Source organism: Ursus arctos, unplaced genomic scaffold, assembly GCF_023065955.2.
Source record: "Ursus arctos isolate Adak ecotype North America unplaced genomic scaffold, UrsArc2.0 scaffold_29, whole genome shotgun sequence".
Lineage (NCBI taxonomy): Eukaryota > Metazoa > Chordata > Mammalia > Carnivora > Ursidae > Ursus > Ursus arctos.
Window position 1 is genome coordinate 36,153,200 of NW_026622974.1, and position 16,168 is coordinate 36,169,367.

Below are 16,168 nucleotides of genomic sequence, written 5' to 3' on the forward strand. Positions count from 1 at the left end.
AAAATAATATCAATTTAAAAATGTTCAAAAAGAATGCATTGTCTTTCCTGACAAGCAGGCAGGAAGAGGGAAGAAGGAAGGGAAAGTATTCTTTATCTGAATTTTAGTTCCATCATTTCCACTCAGTCTCTAAACTTGGTAATCACCTTGAAATGTTCCATTTCTTTCTCCTCCCTGTATCTCATTGTTCACCAAATTCTGACAGTCTGCCTCAGACTCAGTCTATTCCTCTAAAGCCCCATGGTCAGATAAGAGTGTGGAAGGAGTATAGGTTTTAGGGGCCAGACGGACCTGAATTCAAATTTTAACTTCAAAATATACTAGTTGTTGCTCATGGAAAATTATCCTCTCTTTTCAGTTTATTCATCTGTTAAAAAAGTCATAGTACCACTGACCTTGCAAGCTTGTCACAAAGATCAGAAAATGAAATGCAGAGTGCTCACTCTACTATCTAATACATAGTAGGTATTCTCACTTTGGATAATCTTCCACACTGCTTTCCAGATTCCTATCATTAAAAACAAAACACAAAAGCTGGTCCCCAGAGAATAACGTGCTGGTGAGCATATGAAGAAAGTGGAATCCTAATATACTAATACACAGCCGGTGGGAATGTAAAATGGCACAGCTACTTTAGAAAACAGTCTGGCCATTCCTTGAAAGGTTAAACATAAAGTTACCACATGACGCACCATTTCCACTACTAGGTACACACACAGCAGAAATGAAAACATACATCCACACAAAAACCTGTACATGACTTTTCACAGCAGCATTATTTATAATGCCAAAAAGTGGAAAGAACTCAAATGTTCATCAACTGATACATGGATTAGCAAAATGTAGTAAACCCATACAATGGAATGTTACTCAACTACGAAAAGCAATGAAATACTCATAGATACTACCAAACGGTGAACCCTGTTTCAACCTATGTTGAATGGAAGAAACCAGCCACAAAAGACTGCATATTGTATGATTTCATGTCTATGAAACGTCTATAATAAGCATATATTCAGAGACAGAAAGTAGATTAGTGGTGCCGAAGGCTGGAGAATGGGGTAATTGCTAATGGGTACAGGGTTTCTTTTGAGGATGATAAAAATGTTCTATCAGTGGTTGTGGTAATGGTTGCATTGCTGTGAACAAACTAAAAACCACTGAATTGTACCCTTCACTTTTTTTTTTTTTAAGTAGGCTCCACGCTGGGCCTTCCTCCTTCCCCCCAACATGGGGCTTGAAATCACAAACGGGAGATCAAGACCTGAACTGAGATCAAAACTCGGATGCTTAACCGACTGAGCCACCCAGGCTTTAAATGTACAACTTTTTTAGGGAAAAAAAAAAAAAAAAGCTGGTCCCGCCAATTATAAACAAAGATATGTAAGCCATATCATTGAACAAACTATTTGAACAATAATTTAGCAAAATGACTAAAGACGTTAGCATGACTCTAAAATCATGGTTTTCATTATTTAAAAAAACGAGATGCTGCCATTTCCAAATCTCTAGCATGAGATAAAGGCTTTTACAAGTTGAGGCTGACTATGAGAGAAAGAGTGGGAGGGAGGGAGGATGTTGAAGGGGAGGTAAATGAGGGGCAGAAAGAAAAAAAAAAAACTGGCCTGTACTGTTTTTTATCTTTTACAGTAAAAATACTTCCTATGAAGTTTAATTTTCAAAATGTACATATCTGAAATAAAAAAATCAATTTTCAAATGGGAAGTGAGATTCTTATCCTGAGTGTCTATTACATTCAGATAATCATCAGATGCTTTTTTAAATCCTTACAACAATCCTACAAAGTAGACATTATTTTTTCCTGTTAATGAAACTGAGGTTTTCTACTACATCATACATCTAACGCTCTTTATGAACAAGAATGTTAGTATAATCGTATAAAATGTGACTCTCCTGAATGCTCTACAAGGCCTCTCTATTTATATAAATACATAGGATATAGTGCAACCCTCTAGTTTATTCATTCAGCAAGTATTTACTAAGCATCTATTAGGTACTGCAGCTATCGCAGTATGTAGCTGTCACGTCATGAATCCTACACTCTTACGATGGGGGCAGAAAACAGACCTACACAAGTAAGATAATGGATGGCGCCAAGTGCTACACAGAGAATTAAATATAAGGTACACAAAGAAGTCATTTGCTGGTTACTTTTTTACTGGATAAGCAGGAAAAAAACCTCTCTGTGGTAGTGATATTTAAGATGAGATCTTTAACAATCAGATGAAGAATAGGGGAACAGAACTATTGACAGAGAGAACAGCTCGTGCTGAGCTCCTTATGTGAAAGGAGCTTGGCATGTCTGAGGAGAAAAGAGACCGCTGCAGCCTAAGTAGGTAAGGGAGAAGAGAGGTATAAAGTTGAGTGAGGAAGACATGAGCAAAACCATCCAGGGCTTTGGAAACCATGTGAAAGAGTCTGGATTTTATTCCATTGGTGATGGGAAGCCAATAGAGTGTTTTACAAAGAGGAACAATCTGATTTATGTTACAGATCACATTGGCTGCAGTGTGGGGAAGGAATGGGGGGAGAGTATGTGGTAACTGTTATAGTAGCCCAGGAGAGAAGATGGTGCCCTAGACTAGATGGCAGCAGTGAACAGGGAAAGACCTAGGAAGAGGACAGATATATTCTGGAGGAAGGGCTGACAGAGCTTGGTGATGGACTTGTGAAACTGAATACAGGAAACCTCATTTAAAATACAATTGGGATAGACTGGTGATGGGTAGTAAGGAGGGCACGTGTTGCATGGTGCACTGGGTGTTATACGCAACTGATGAATCATCGAACTTTACATCAGAAACCAGGGATGTACTGTATGGTGACTAACATAATATAACAAAAAAACATTAAAAAAATAATAAAAAAATAAAAAATAAATAAAATAAAATACAATTGGGAGGTCGGAAGGGGGAGCTCTCATGCCCCATCAATTTGTCATCAGTTGCAGACTCCAACAAAGAAGTATAGCTTGCATTTTCCAATAGAAAGAAGCCTACTTTACTACCCCAACAGGAGGAAGGAAGGTTTTTCTTCATGCCCAGCAATAGTTCTGCCAATGAGAAATCCTCACCACCCTGAACTTTTGCTTTCCTCCAGTAGACTTTCATTCAAAGCAGCCCCTCCCAAATTCCTCCTTTTCTCTATAAAATAATGTTCCTCTCCTTTGATCTCAGGTCTTGCCTAGGGTTTTGCCATAGCTTGCATGTCCTAACTGCAATTCTTTTGCCATTCCCAAATAAAGGGTAAAATAACTGGCTGTTTTATTCTTGAGGTTGACATCACTTGGTGATCAGAAGTGGGATCCAGAGAAGGCTCCAAGAACTCTGAGGCCGGTGAGCAAACAGGTGCCTGTACTCACTGAGCCCAGTGAGTTCTCTGCTTTCTCCCTGAGCCTGGAGTCTGAAGGTGAGTCTCTCCTGGATCCCAGCTCTGCTCTCTGCTTTTTGAGCTCTCTAGGTTTATCCAGGATCTGTTTAAAAGCTTTACTCTTTCTATTTTTATGAAGGCTTTGTCCCTTCTGGTGAGTACGCGTGTGTTTTTCTGCACTTCTGTATTGACTCATGGGATCCTAATCCTCAAACTCTCTCAGGACAGCCCTCCTCCTGGGACCCTGGTGGGCTTTATGTTTAAAAACTATGATCCCTCCTCATGCACACTGCTAACAAAATAGACCAACTTAGCTAAATTTAGAATTTCAATGACCATGATGGGGGTCACTGAACTGCTCAAACTGACTTTTCTCAAAACCTCAAACTTAATTTTCTCAAATTAGAAGACAATACCTCTAAAATTAAGCAAATTGAATGGAATGCCCGTTTTAATTGGTACCTGGACTTCCAAACAAATTCAGGACTCCAAAACTGCCTCTCTGCAAAGTACCATTTCTAAATTAACTGTGGCTACTAAACAACTGAGAGAAGTCAAAGGGCTTCCGGGTCCTCTCTGGCTTCCGGCCATTCTGCGTCTCCAGACACGCAGGGCCAGCTTGGGCTCAGGCCGCCCCTCTGCTGCCACCTTCCTACTTCCCCGCAGCGCCATCCCCAGGCCCTCCACACCCTCTCGCTTCCTCAGTCTAACCATCTCTCTGAAAGGCCCTTGTTGTCCGAACCTCTCCCCGCTCTCTCTTCCTCAGAACCTATCAGAACCCGTCCCTTTAAAGTTAAGCCCTCTAAGGATCCAGCTGTTGAACTCCGAGTTTCTTATGTTCCCTGGACTAAAGCTGAACTTCGGGCTACCGTCAAAAATGTTCCCAAGGTTATGGAGGATCCTTCTAGATTTGTCGAGGAATTTAACATAGTTATTCAAACTTACTGACTAGGTTTCTCAGATTTATATTAATTAGTTCACACGCTTGTTGGTGAGGCCTAACACTGGATGAAACTGGTCTGATAGAAAAGTCCTGAAAGAGAGATTCAGTAAACCAGATCTCTGACTTTCGGCAGGAGGCTGAACACTCGCTAGAAGTCTTCACAGAACAAGGACAAAAGCTATTCCTAAGCCTGATGATTGGAACAGCATTCAGGCTTGCACACAAAAAAACCTGATGAGCCTGTTTATGATTACTACAATCGACTTCAGATTATTTTTAAGGAAAACTCTGGTATCCCTTTAGATGTCAAATCCACTCAGATAGCCTTTAATTCTATGTTCCTTAACCGGCTAAGCTGGGTCTTTCCCTTTAAGCTAAAAGGACCAGGATGGAATGGGAAACTATGTTGGGCCCAGATCTAGCTAATTTAGCGAACCAGCTGGCCCACATCCTAGATGATTTGGCTAAAAGGAACACCACTAAAATCCTTAATTTTCATCTCCAACAAATGGAGGCCCCCTAAACAAACCCCATCCCTCCTGATCTCTGCCGTTACCGCAGAAAACCAGGACATTGCAAGAAAGACTGTTGCAAACTTAAGTGCTCCAGAAGCCGTTCAGTCCTCTAACCAATCCTTCCTAGGTTTTCCTAATCCCCAGGGACTGGGCTCTGAGGAACTACAGGGGCGTGTCCCAATTCTTTCTTCCAGTTGGTTCACAGAAACAACCCTCCAGATGGGGAATGAATGTCGATCCGTCCTCATCGCCACTGCAGCTACACTCTCCGTGCACAGCCCAGCACCATAAAGCAGCCCCTTCTTTAGAGCAGCAAAACCGCTCAAATAGTGACACTCCTATCTCTATCTCTAATCCCTTTTGTTTAGGCCCTTCAAGAGATATTCACCCTTTTTCCTTAATTCTCTCACCCAATTCACTTATTGGGCAGAGATTTCTTAGAAAAATATCATGCCAGAATCTCTTTTTTCAAAAAGGGGGAAGTAATTCTAGAATTCGACAGAAACAACCAAAATAGCAACCAAGTGATCCTTCAACATCGTTTACTTGCTCTGTCTCTGACAGCACTGGAGCTAACTCTAGGGACACTAACCATTTGTCCCTATTGGATCAGGAGCCGTCCTCCTTATGGATAAAATCCTCCTCTGATTTTGGCAGAATACACAAAGCACCTCCTACTAAGATTCAAACAGATCCCTCAAAGTACCTCCCTGGAATTAATCAATAACCTATAAAGAAAGAAGCCCTTCAAGGCATCAAGCCCATAATAGAAGATAAGGCTCAGGGACTCCTTATCACCTGCACTAGCCCTTATAACACCCCTATTTCACCTGTAAGGAAACCCAGTGGCTGAGGATGGAAGTTTGTCCAGGACTTCCCAGCAATAAATAACGTTATCCTTTGACACACTGTTGTTCCTAATTCCAATATGCTACTAGAATCTATTCCCACCGAAAGCAAGTTTTTCACTGTAGTTGATCTTTGTGGTGCGTTCCTTAGTATCACAGTTGATAAGTATAGCCAACATTTTTCTGTCTTAACTTGGGAAAGAAAATACATTCGAAAGAAATACCCCAGGGTTTTACCAAGAGCCTTACTTCTTCCAAACCTTAAAAGCTGACTTAGATGATACAAAGTTTTCTGGAGGCCCTACCTTGCTTGTTACAATACGTAGATGACTTGCTTCTCTCCCAAGGCTCTTCACAGGAGGACAGCATGTAGCTATTAAAACTTTTAGCCTTAAAGGGACATGAAGTTTCCAAGGAAAAACTGCAGTTTGCTCAAACTCAGGTTCGACATTTAAGGTACCTGATGTTGGAATGGGGGTTTGTTCGTTCGTTCATTCATTCATACATTTATGTATTAAGTAGGCCCCACACCTAGACACCTCGCATGGAGCCCAATGCAGGCCTTGTACCCACAACCCCAAGATCAAGACCCGAGCCAAGATCAAGAGTCGCTCAACCGACTGAGCCACCCAGGCGCCCCAGAACAGGGGTCATTTAAATACAGTTAGGCTTTGTCGTATCCTGAACTTCCCCAAAAATAAAACTAAGTGCCAACTACAAGGTTTTCTTAGGGTAGGGGACCACAGTCAAAAATTGAACTCCAAACTTCTCTCTTACCGCCCAACCCCTATATGTTTTACTTAAACACAACAAACGTGACCCTATTATTTGGAAAGATCAGAATGATACAGGCTTTGGGGCCTTAAAGAAAATCTTAATAAAGCTTCCTCCCCATGGACATCCTAATTATCAGCTCCTCTTTTTCCTTTTTGTATATGAGAAGGAAAGCAACGCCCTTGGAGAACTCACCCCAAAACCAGGAAATTGTTATCGACCCACAGGATATTACAGCCAACAACTGGACCCTGTGGCATGAGGATAGCCCCCTTGTCTCAGAGCCATTCCTGCCACTGCCCTTTTGGATGAGGCCACTGAAGAAATAATCGTGGGATCCCCTGAACCACCCTTGTGCTCCATGCAGTAAAAGCTCCTCTGAATTCCTGCCACACTCAACACCTGTTGGCCAGTCATCTTACTGCCTATGAAATCCTCCTGTTAGCTGCTCCTCACGTAACTCTTCCTCACTACAATAACCTTGACCCTGCTATTCTCCTCTCTTTCAGCCCTCTGATAAACCCCTCATCACTGCTTGATGCCGACAGATCACCTTTTGACTGTCCATGACAATTTACAGATAACTCTAACCAATGCAGATCTGTCATAGTTTACTGATGGGTCTTACTTAAAGGACAAAAACGGTACTGTCTTGTGCATGCTATTGCAAGCTCCTTTTGCAATCATGCAGGCAGCACCTTCACCTTTGGCTACTTCGACCCAACAGGCTGAATTATATGCTCATGCTCTGGCTTGTGGCTTTGCCAAGGGTAAAACTGCAAAGACCTATACTGACAGTCAGTATGCCCTTGGGCAGCTCATGACTTCGGGATGTTATCGAAACAGCAAGGTTTCCTTACTTCTTATGGGAATAAAATTACAGAGGGCTCTTATATCCAAAATTTATTAGATGTCAAACTTTTGCCAACTGCCCTGGCTATCATTAAAACCTCTGTGCATTCCACACTTGACTCCCTGGAGGCCAAAGGAAACTACCTTGTTGATGTTTCCACTAAAAACGCTGCTCTCAAAGGAACCAAAAACCTAACCTCTGTCATGGTCCAAAGGGATGTTGCCTCAAATGATAATCTAGAAAAATTGACAAGAGACGTCCAACAATTGGCCCCAGAGAGGGAAAAACAATATTGGAAATCTACTAATTGTTGGTTTGATAAAAAGAACTCTAGCTTGAGCCGAATAACAATCCAGTCCTGCCAGAGACTTGAAAACGTCATTACTAACCACTGCACATGCATTAACTAGTGCTCTACCGATAAGATGATAGCCTTTATGAATCAATTCTGGTACAGAAATATTAATAAGCCCACAAAGGTGCCTACTTTGCTTGCCCCATCTGTCCAAAATACAATCCGGGAAACCCATCCACACCACCCCCTGGTATTTTAAATGGACCATTTAAATGGACCATTCAAAGTTTGGGAAGTGGATTTCACTCAGCTCCCGCTGTCTCATGGATATAATATGTTTTGGTCATGGTTTGTTTTCTCACTGATCTAAAGCTTTCCCTTGCAGACAGGGTATGGCCTTTTCTGTAGCTAAAATCCTCTTAGCAAAGATTATTCCTACCTGAGGAAGCCCTCTCAAGCTTCACAGTGATCAGGAAACAGTCAAGTTCATCAGTAAAGTCTACGCTGTTTGGCCGGTTCTCCAGCACTCTCACTGTGCTTACCATCTTCAGTCCTCAGGGCGAGTCGCACGAACAGCACCATTAAGACTCAATTGGTAAAATTTGTGGAGACCCTCCAAGTAACCTGGCCAAAAGCACTGCAGTTGGGTCCTGCTAATATATGTACTGCCGAAGCAAGCACACGATTGGGTCCTTCTAAATCTGAGATCCACCCCCTTTGTAACTCATTAACTCTCACGCCCTTTGAGACAGTCGCAGGGCGCCTGATGCACCTGGTTCCTGCCTCATCTGATCCACAGCTGATAAAAGGAGATCTACTCCGATATTGTAAAGGACCCACTGCTTTTGTTGAGAATAACCATACTTTAGTAGAACTATCTTCATGGCACACTCCCGGGAGAAAAAGGGTGTAAGCATCACATCTTGCAACCCAGAGATTTTGTCTACTGCAAAAGATACCTCAAAAAGTTCTCTCTTCAGTCTTGTTGGAAGGGCCCTACCAGGTACCGTTTACCAACTCTTGTGCCACCAAATTTCAAGAAACAAACTCCTGGATTCACACGTCACATCTAAAGAAAGCACTAAACGCAGGCTGGACCTGCACACCACCTGGTGACCTGAAAGTGGTTTCCAGAAATTAAAGCAGACATCTGATAAAGACCACTTTCCCAAAATAACTGGACCAGGCTCATTTTTTCTCTCTTCCATGGACAGATAATGCTCTTACCTGCATTTCCCAACTGCTGCAAAAGGGGGGAACCTCTCTGATTGTGGGATTTGTCACCAGAAACCTCAATCTGTCCAGAGCAACAGTGATCCCTCAGACCACCCTACAAGTAATTTTGCTGGAAGTCAATTGCCACTGCATGCCTAAACTGTTGCCCAGGTCTGTTTTACGAAGTTAGAATATTAAATCCACACATACTTGTTCCCTGCCTCAATTCAACCCAACTCTAGGTGGGAGAAATGAGCTCTCTTGAATACATATGAAAACACACGGTAGAACAGCCAATGTAAGTTGGACAATTTGTAAGCTGGCTGTCATACCCATATACCTAGGAAAACTTCCAGCATGCGGTAACATGGTATTTGAGTCTTGGCTGAATAATGCTAATGCCTCTATACCGACAAATGGGTCCATAAATGCTAATACTTTTGAGGGAGCCCTATGTGTAGCTCCTGGCTACTCTTCTGTACGTGGAGGTTTTGGTAATGGCCCCTATGCTTGGGCAATTCATTGCCTTGACAGCTGAAGGATAAAAGGACAATGTGCTTTTGCTGTATTCACTGTTCTATTTTTGCTTCATAACAAACTAGCAGCTTCCTACCGGTCTACGTCACTAAACCTTCATGACCATCTTAAATGAGAACTTCCAGGAGGCATACACAACTCCAGGTTTGCCTCCACAGAGACAGCCTTTCTCCCTTCAGAGTAAGTACTACTAGACACAGTTAGAAGTTTTTCCCTAGGGGCGCCTGGGTGGCACAGCGGTTAAGCATCTGCCTTCGGCTCAGGGCGTGATCCCGGCGTTCCGGGATCGAGCCCCACATCAGGCTCCTCCACTATGAGCCTGCTTCTTCCTCTCCCACTCCCCCTGCTAGTGTTCCCTCTCTCGCTGGCTGTCTCTCTCTGTCAAATAAATAAATAAAATCTTAAAAAAAAAAAAAAAAGAAGTTTTTCCCTAAACTTAAGAGAGCTGGTCAATTCTATAGCCAAAGCAATAGCAGCCCAACAATGATTATTCGACTCACTGGCTAAAGTAGTTTTGGAGAATCACATAGCTCTGCATTACTAACCTGTTGAGCAGGGAGGCATCTGTGTGACAGCAGACACCACTTACTGCACATGGATAAACTCCTCTGGAAAAGTAGAAACTCAACTGCACAAAAGTAGGGGACAAGCACATTGACTACAACAAATTTTACGTGACTCTCAGTTTTTTTTTTCAGTTGGCTTTTTTCAGGCCTAGGGTCATGGTTCAGAATCATCATACAATTCGGAATTGTCATGCTGCTTTTAGTTATGTTTTGTATAATAATTTTTAAGTTTTGCACCTGTCGCTTATCAAACTTTTATAGAAACCATGTACTCAATAAGGTGATGCTAACTCAACACTTCAGGATGATCTCCAACACGCAGGACCTCAACAAGATACAGACTTTGGAAGGGAAATGCCTGAGAGTTTTCCTTCCTGTGCTTCCTTGTTACTTAAATATGTTCCAAAATGGGTTCTAACTGCTATACACTTTCTCTCTGACGTGGGACCTGAAACCCAGGAAAGGTCCTTCCTGCGGAGACGCAGATGACCCAACTCTTGGTCAGCAGTGCTTCTGAGGAACGATTTGGGTGAAAAGGGAAAAACGTGAAACTAAATAAAGGAAACCACATTTAAAATACAAAGAGGAAGCCAGAAGGGGGAGCTCTCATGCCCTATCAACTCATCATCAATTACAGAACAAACCCAACAGTAAGAAGTGGGACCTACCTTGCATTTTCCAGCAGGGGGAAGAATGAATTTCTCCAAGCGGAGCAACTAGCTCAGCCAATAAGAAAATACAACTCTGCCAATGAGAAATTGTGACCACCCTGAACTCTCTTTCCTACTATGGACTTTCATTCAAAGAAGCCCCTTCCAACTTTTCTCCTCATTTTCTCTATAAAGTAATGGTTCCTCTCCTTTGGTCTCAGGACTTGCCTATGGTTTTGCCATAGCCTGCATGTACCGAATCACAGTTCCTTGTCATTCCCAAATAAACCCATTTTGCTGGTAATAACTGGCTGCTTTATTTTCAAGGTTGCCAAACTGATTGCATATTAGAAGTGAAACAGGGAATTGAAAGATGAATTTCCCGTGACAAAAATTTACTATGTAGCTTTTAAAAAGATAAACTTACCTCTTTCATGAACTGTTCAAACTCTTCATCCAGCTCTTCTTTGGAATAGTGAGCCATAATCAAGAATTTTCACTTCCCAAAGTAAACATTCCAAAGTATTTACAGCATTGGGAACACTAAATAACAAGAAATAAATATGCTTTGAGGAAATTCATGTCACATCGTAACAGCAACCAGACTTAAACCTCAGACATTTCTCTTATATAGTATATATGCACAATTACTGACCTATAACCTTGACAAGAGATTCTGAATTCATGAATAAAACTGCTCTGGAAAAGCAGCTTTCACAGTTTGCACTGTACTTAGGGTCCAGAACTACATTTTCACTGTTACCATCCAACTGTTGAAGGGTGGCCTCCACGATATTTCCTAAACTTATGGGGTGTATGTTATTTAATATCTCTGAAACAAATCAGGTCCTCTCAAGGAATCTTTCAAAAACTATAAATTAGTAAGTCCAAAAGGCTATTTCTTTTTTGCAAAGCACAGGACAGAGTTTGTGCTGCCCTATCATTCCGTCAGTTATCAGTCCATATTAATAGTTCGCAAAATAGACTGTTTCTGGATACTGACAAAATGCACTTCATTAAGATTCAAAATCTAACTAAAATAAAGTTAATGGAGTATACAAATCAGAACGAATTATGTTCCCTTTGGAGCGAGGGGAAGCCAACAAAACTATGCATAAGTGACTTATGACGCAAAGCTCTCCCCATCCCTCTAACGAGCCCAAACAACTTCAGCTCTGTACCACCTTCTGGACTACACCTTCTTGAGGCTGCTCAAACCCAGAGGCGGTGGAGGGGGGCTGTGTGTGTGTGCGGAGACCCCGCCCGGACGATATTTTTCCCAACCTGCAGAATAACACCTCCCCGCCTCTTTAGCACGTCTGATCAGTTCAGGGTGTGCGCATTAAGGTCTGAGCCCCGAAATCTTGGTCGGAGACGGACACCATCAAAAGAGCTCGGCTTGGCGGGGTCCAGGCTCCAGGAAGCGCGGGTTCCAGAGTGGCGAAAGACAAAGACGTACTTGAAGGCGTGTGGGCGGAAGAGGGGAGGAGCCCGGGAAACCAAAGCCCTGAAGGGTCGGGTCTGAGGACAGTCTCGGTCAGGGTCAACTGAGTGGGAAGCCTCACCTACCTCCGTCTCTGAATTTCCCGCTATCCCGAAGGTCTGCGGGGGCCCAACAGTTACCAGGGTAACATACGTCAGCTTCCTTGCTCCCGAGTCACATGACCCGTACTGGTCACGTGGCTTTTGGGCCCCACGGGACCGGTGTTAGTGTCTTTTTTCCTCTACGAAAAGGTGGCAATTGCTGCGGCTCAGAATAATTTGGAGGGTAAGAGCCGTCGCTGCTGCACCAACAGAGACCCCGCAGCTTTCGCTGCGCTCCTTGGAAAAGTGGATTGAGGATCGGGTCTCGAGAGCCGGGACACGGGCATGCTGGGTGTTGTAGGCCCAGCCCGTGGCTTCCTGGGAAATGTAGTTTAGATCCTTTAGTCTTTGTATTTCCGCACGTCTCGACTTTTCTTTTTCTAACCTTCCCCACCCTTGTGGTTTCGGCTCCGCTTTCCAAACGGAAATTTTGTAAAAAATTATTTTATTGGCTTCCTCCACGTGCAACCCCCTGAGGAGGCGTTGTGAGAGAAGCTCAGATCGGTGAGAGAGAATTCTGTTATGAAGATAGAGACTCTGTTCCACCATCTAGTGGGCAAAAAATTGAAAATACACATACACACCCCCTAACCCGCTCATCGTCTCTGAGCATCTCTGTGGTTTCCCTCTACCCCTGCCTTACTCCCACTCTGTAGTGGCAACTTACAATTATTTTCTCCGGTTTTTAATTTTATTTTTGCTCTTTCTTCCACTAACACATATACATATTTCAGTTTCAGAGGACAGCATTTAGAATAGTGAAAGTAGAATGAACAACAGTTGAAAGGATTGCCACTGGCAGGCATAGGTTAAGGACTTCATTATCACCAGCCTAAACTTTTTAATTCAGCAAGGGTTTATTATGATACAAATGTATCCTTGCCTGGAGCTATGCCCTCAGATAAAGATTTGAATAATAACGGAGGTTCTTTTTTAAAGCTACTATTTATTGAACACATAGGTTAATAGGAGCTTCACATGCATTATTTCTCTTAATCCTTACACTCTGCAAATCAATTCAATTTAGCTTATATTTTTGTTTCTGTTATGTGCTAAATGAACAAAACGATTGTAATCCCTGCCCTGATAGAGTCTTTGGTCTAATGGAGCTGATAGACAAGTGATCAGACAATTGTAATTCTGTATGCTAGAAACTGGGTGTGGTTAGAAGATGTTAGAGGTCGTTCCACCCCCCACCCCCCCACCCCCGCCTCCAGGAGGTTAGAGAAGGCTTCCTGGAGGAAATGAAGTCTAAATTGCAACCTAAATCACCAAAAGAATAAGTAAAGGGTAGCAAGGGTTGACGAAGAGAAGAGAGGCAGTATTCAACCCAAAGGAATCCATGTAAAAAGATGCACAAGTTCTCTATGAAGTTGTTGTCCTCATTTTATAGATGGGAAAATTGAAGCAGAGAGGTTAAGTGACTTGCTGGAAGTCACAGTGGCTAACCAGAATTCAAGACTTGGTTTCACCTCCTTTCTTATCCAGCTTCCATTCTATCATCCTTCCAAAAGCCTCTGGCAAATACTTTCAGTAGCTTTGCCCCAGTGCTCTTGGAGCATGCCTATCCAATAAAAGACCTGCCTGGAGCCACTGAATATAGCTTGAGAAAATCACCCAACAGGTTGGACTATAACCGGTTTTCTGAGACATCTCAACTTGTTGGAGTATAAACATGAAGTTATTTTATTTTTAATCATTTTTTAAACAGTGTTGTGTTAAATACCTCCGTCCCTTTTCTTATCACCTTAGACAAATTTTACGTTGCATAACTTTGTGGTAATTTCTAGGTATTAAAACTAGTCAACACAGTTTAAAACTGAGATCTGTTAACTAATTCATAGTTGCCTCTGTATTTGAAGAGGGTTGGAATGGACAGGGAGCACAATCCACTTTTTACACAAATTTCGAGGAAAGTATCCTCAGACTTTCAAGGACTGCTGGTTAAGGAGTATGAACTGACACTGGTGTCAGGGAAACTGAAATCCCAAAATGGTCTTCCAGTTAGAGTGGGGGCATATGGGAGGCCAGATAAAAATTAGAGCTCTAGACCAAGTATGTTTCACAAGGGTGCAATGGGTCTGTGACCTTCCCTGTGATTGTATCCCCACTCCCCAAATGAATAACATCTGATATATAAAATATCCAAGTATACTTTATAACTGGAAGAACTCAAACTGTTGTGTTGGTTCCCTGATCTGTGGAGGCATTATGGTAGGAAGAACCGAGTGGAAGCCCCTGAAAATACCCCACCCCCGTCCAAGTGAGCAAATCAAAAGCAATACCGCTTCCTGGGAGGAATTGCAGGGATTAGCGCCACCACTTAAAGACTTAAAGGATGCAGGAGTAGTAAACCCTGCATTTCCCTCTTCAATCTTTCTGGCGCTTATAGAAAACCAGATGGATCTTCGATGACAATGGACTACAGTAAACTTAAGCAAGTGCCAGCACCAATTTCAGCTGTTATGTCAGATATATTTGCTTAACTGGAAGCGATCAACACAGTTCACAGCATGTGGTATGCCATTACTTTTCTGGCAAATGTAGTGTTCTAAATTCTCTTCAGAAAAAGCATGAAAACAGTTGGTATGCACCTGGGTAGGACAATAGTTCACATGCACTGTTTCCCCCATCGGCTGAACTAACTTTCCTGTATTCTATCAGAATGTAATCTGGAGGAAATTTGTCTTGACATTTCACAGAATATCATGATGGTTTATTATATTGATGGCATCATACTAATTGTAGTTGGTGAGCAGGAAGTGAAAATTATTCTAGGTTATCTTACCTAGGCACATCCAGACCAGAGAGTAGAAGATAAACCTCACGAAATTTTATGGTACTGCCATATCGGTCCCAAACCTACTGTTTGGGACATGCTGAGACCAAAAGGATAAAGGTAAAAAGCAAATTTGATACACAGCAGAATCTACCACTAAGAAAGAGGCATAGTAGGGCACCTGGGTGGCTCAGTCACTTAAGCGTCTGCCTTCAGCTCAGGTCACGATCCCAGGGTCCTGAGATTGAGCCCCGAGTTGGGATCCCTGCTTAGGGGGGAACCTGTTTCTCCATCTCCCTCTGTCCCTCTCCCCTACTCATGCTCTCTCTGTCTTTCTCTCCAATAAATAAATAAAATCTAAAAAAACCAAACAAACAAACAAAAAAAAACAAACCAGAGACAAGGAAATTTGGATAAAGAGGCATGTAGATAGATCCATGGGAGGAGTGAGCACATAGCATACAGGTCATTGTGTCTCATGCTAATGACCACCAAAGAGCCTTCTCTGAATAGATGGCAACAACCAAATAGGTTATTTTGCCCTGTGGATATAAGCCATACTCTCCCTTAATCTTTAGACACCCCACTGCTTGAACAATTGGTCCATGAACAGACATTACCCCGTGGCTGGGGAAAAGGCTATTTAGGGGCACAACAGAATGGGCTCCCTCTCCTAAGACTGATCTAGCTGCTACCATTTTCTAAATGCCCAGCTTGCCAGCAATAGAGACTGATACTGAGTTTTTGATGTGATATCGTCCCTCAAGGACACCAGCCAGCCATTTAACATCAGAGTAACTTTATTGGATCTTTTCCACCTGGGAAATGGCAACAATTCATCCTTGCTGGAATTTAAACCTAGTAGCACGATGAATTTGCTTTCTCTGCCAGTAAAGCCTCCACTAGTGGCATCAACTCAGGGCTTACAGAATGCCTTACTCACTGGCATGGCATTCTCCGTAACGTTACTTTTGTTCAAGGGCTTAGTTTTGACGAAAGTGGTAAAACAATGGGTGCATGACCACATATCTCATTACCCAGAGGCAGATGACTTAATGCAATGGTGGAATAGCCTGTTGAAGGTTCAGCTAAAGTTCCAGATTGGAGAAAGGATAAGATATATGTGCTGTATCAATGGCTGACCTATGGTGCTGTGTCCTTTCAGGAACTAAGGGATGGAAGCACAATCAATCCTTTTCACCATTACTCCTAGTGACAC

At 42.6% G+C, this 16,168-nt stretch overlaps 1 protein-coding gene across 4 annotated transcripts in view; it reads right to left on the reverse strand.

Moving 5' to 3' along the window:
• CEP162 (centrosomal protein 162) overlaps nt 1–12,331 on the reverse strand; it is a 101,337-nt gene extending 89,006 nt beyond the window's left edge. The window contains exons 1-2 of one of the 4 annotated variants that reach the window (XM_026506983.4): nt 12,156–12,331; nt 11,014–11,129 (exon numbers count right to left, since the gene is read on the reverse strand). In XM_026506983.4, coding sequence (XP_026362768.1) covers nt 11,014–11,070 — 57 coding nt within the window. In that variant the 5' untranslated portion in view covers nt 11,071–11,129; nt 12,156–12,331. The other 3 variants (XM_057303937.1, XM_026506984.4, XM_057303936.1) reach the window with 3 other exon arrangements.
• Between the last annotated feature and the right edge of the window lie 3,837 nt (nt 12,332–16,168).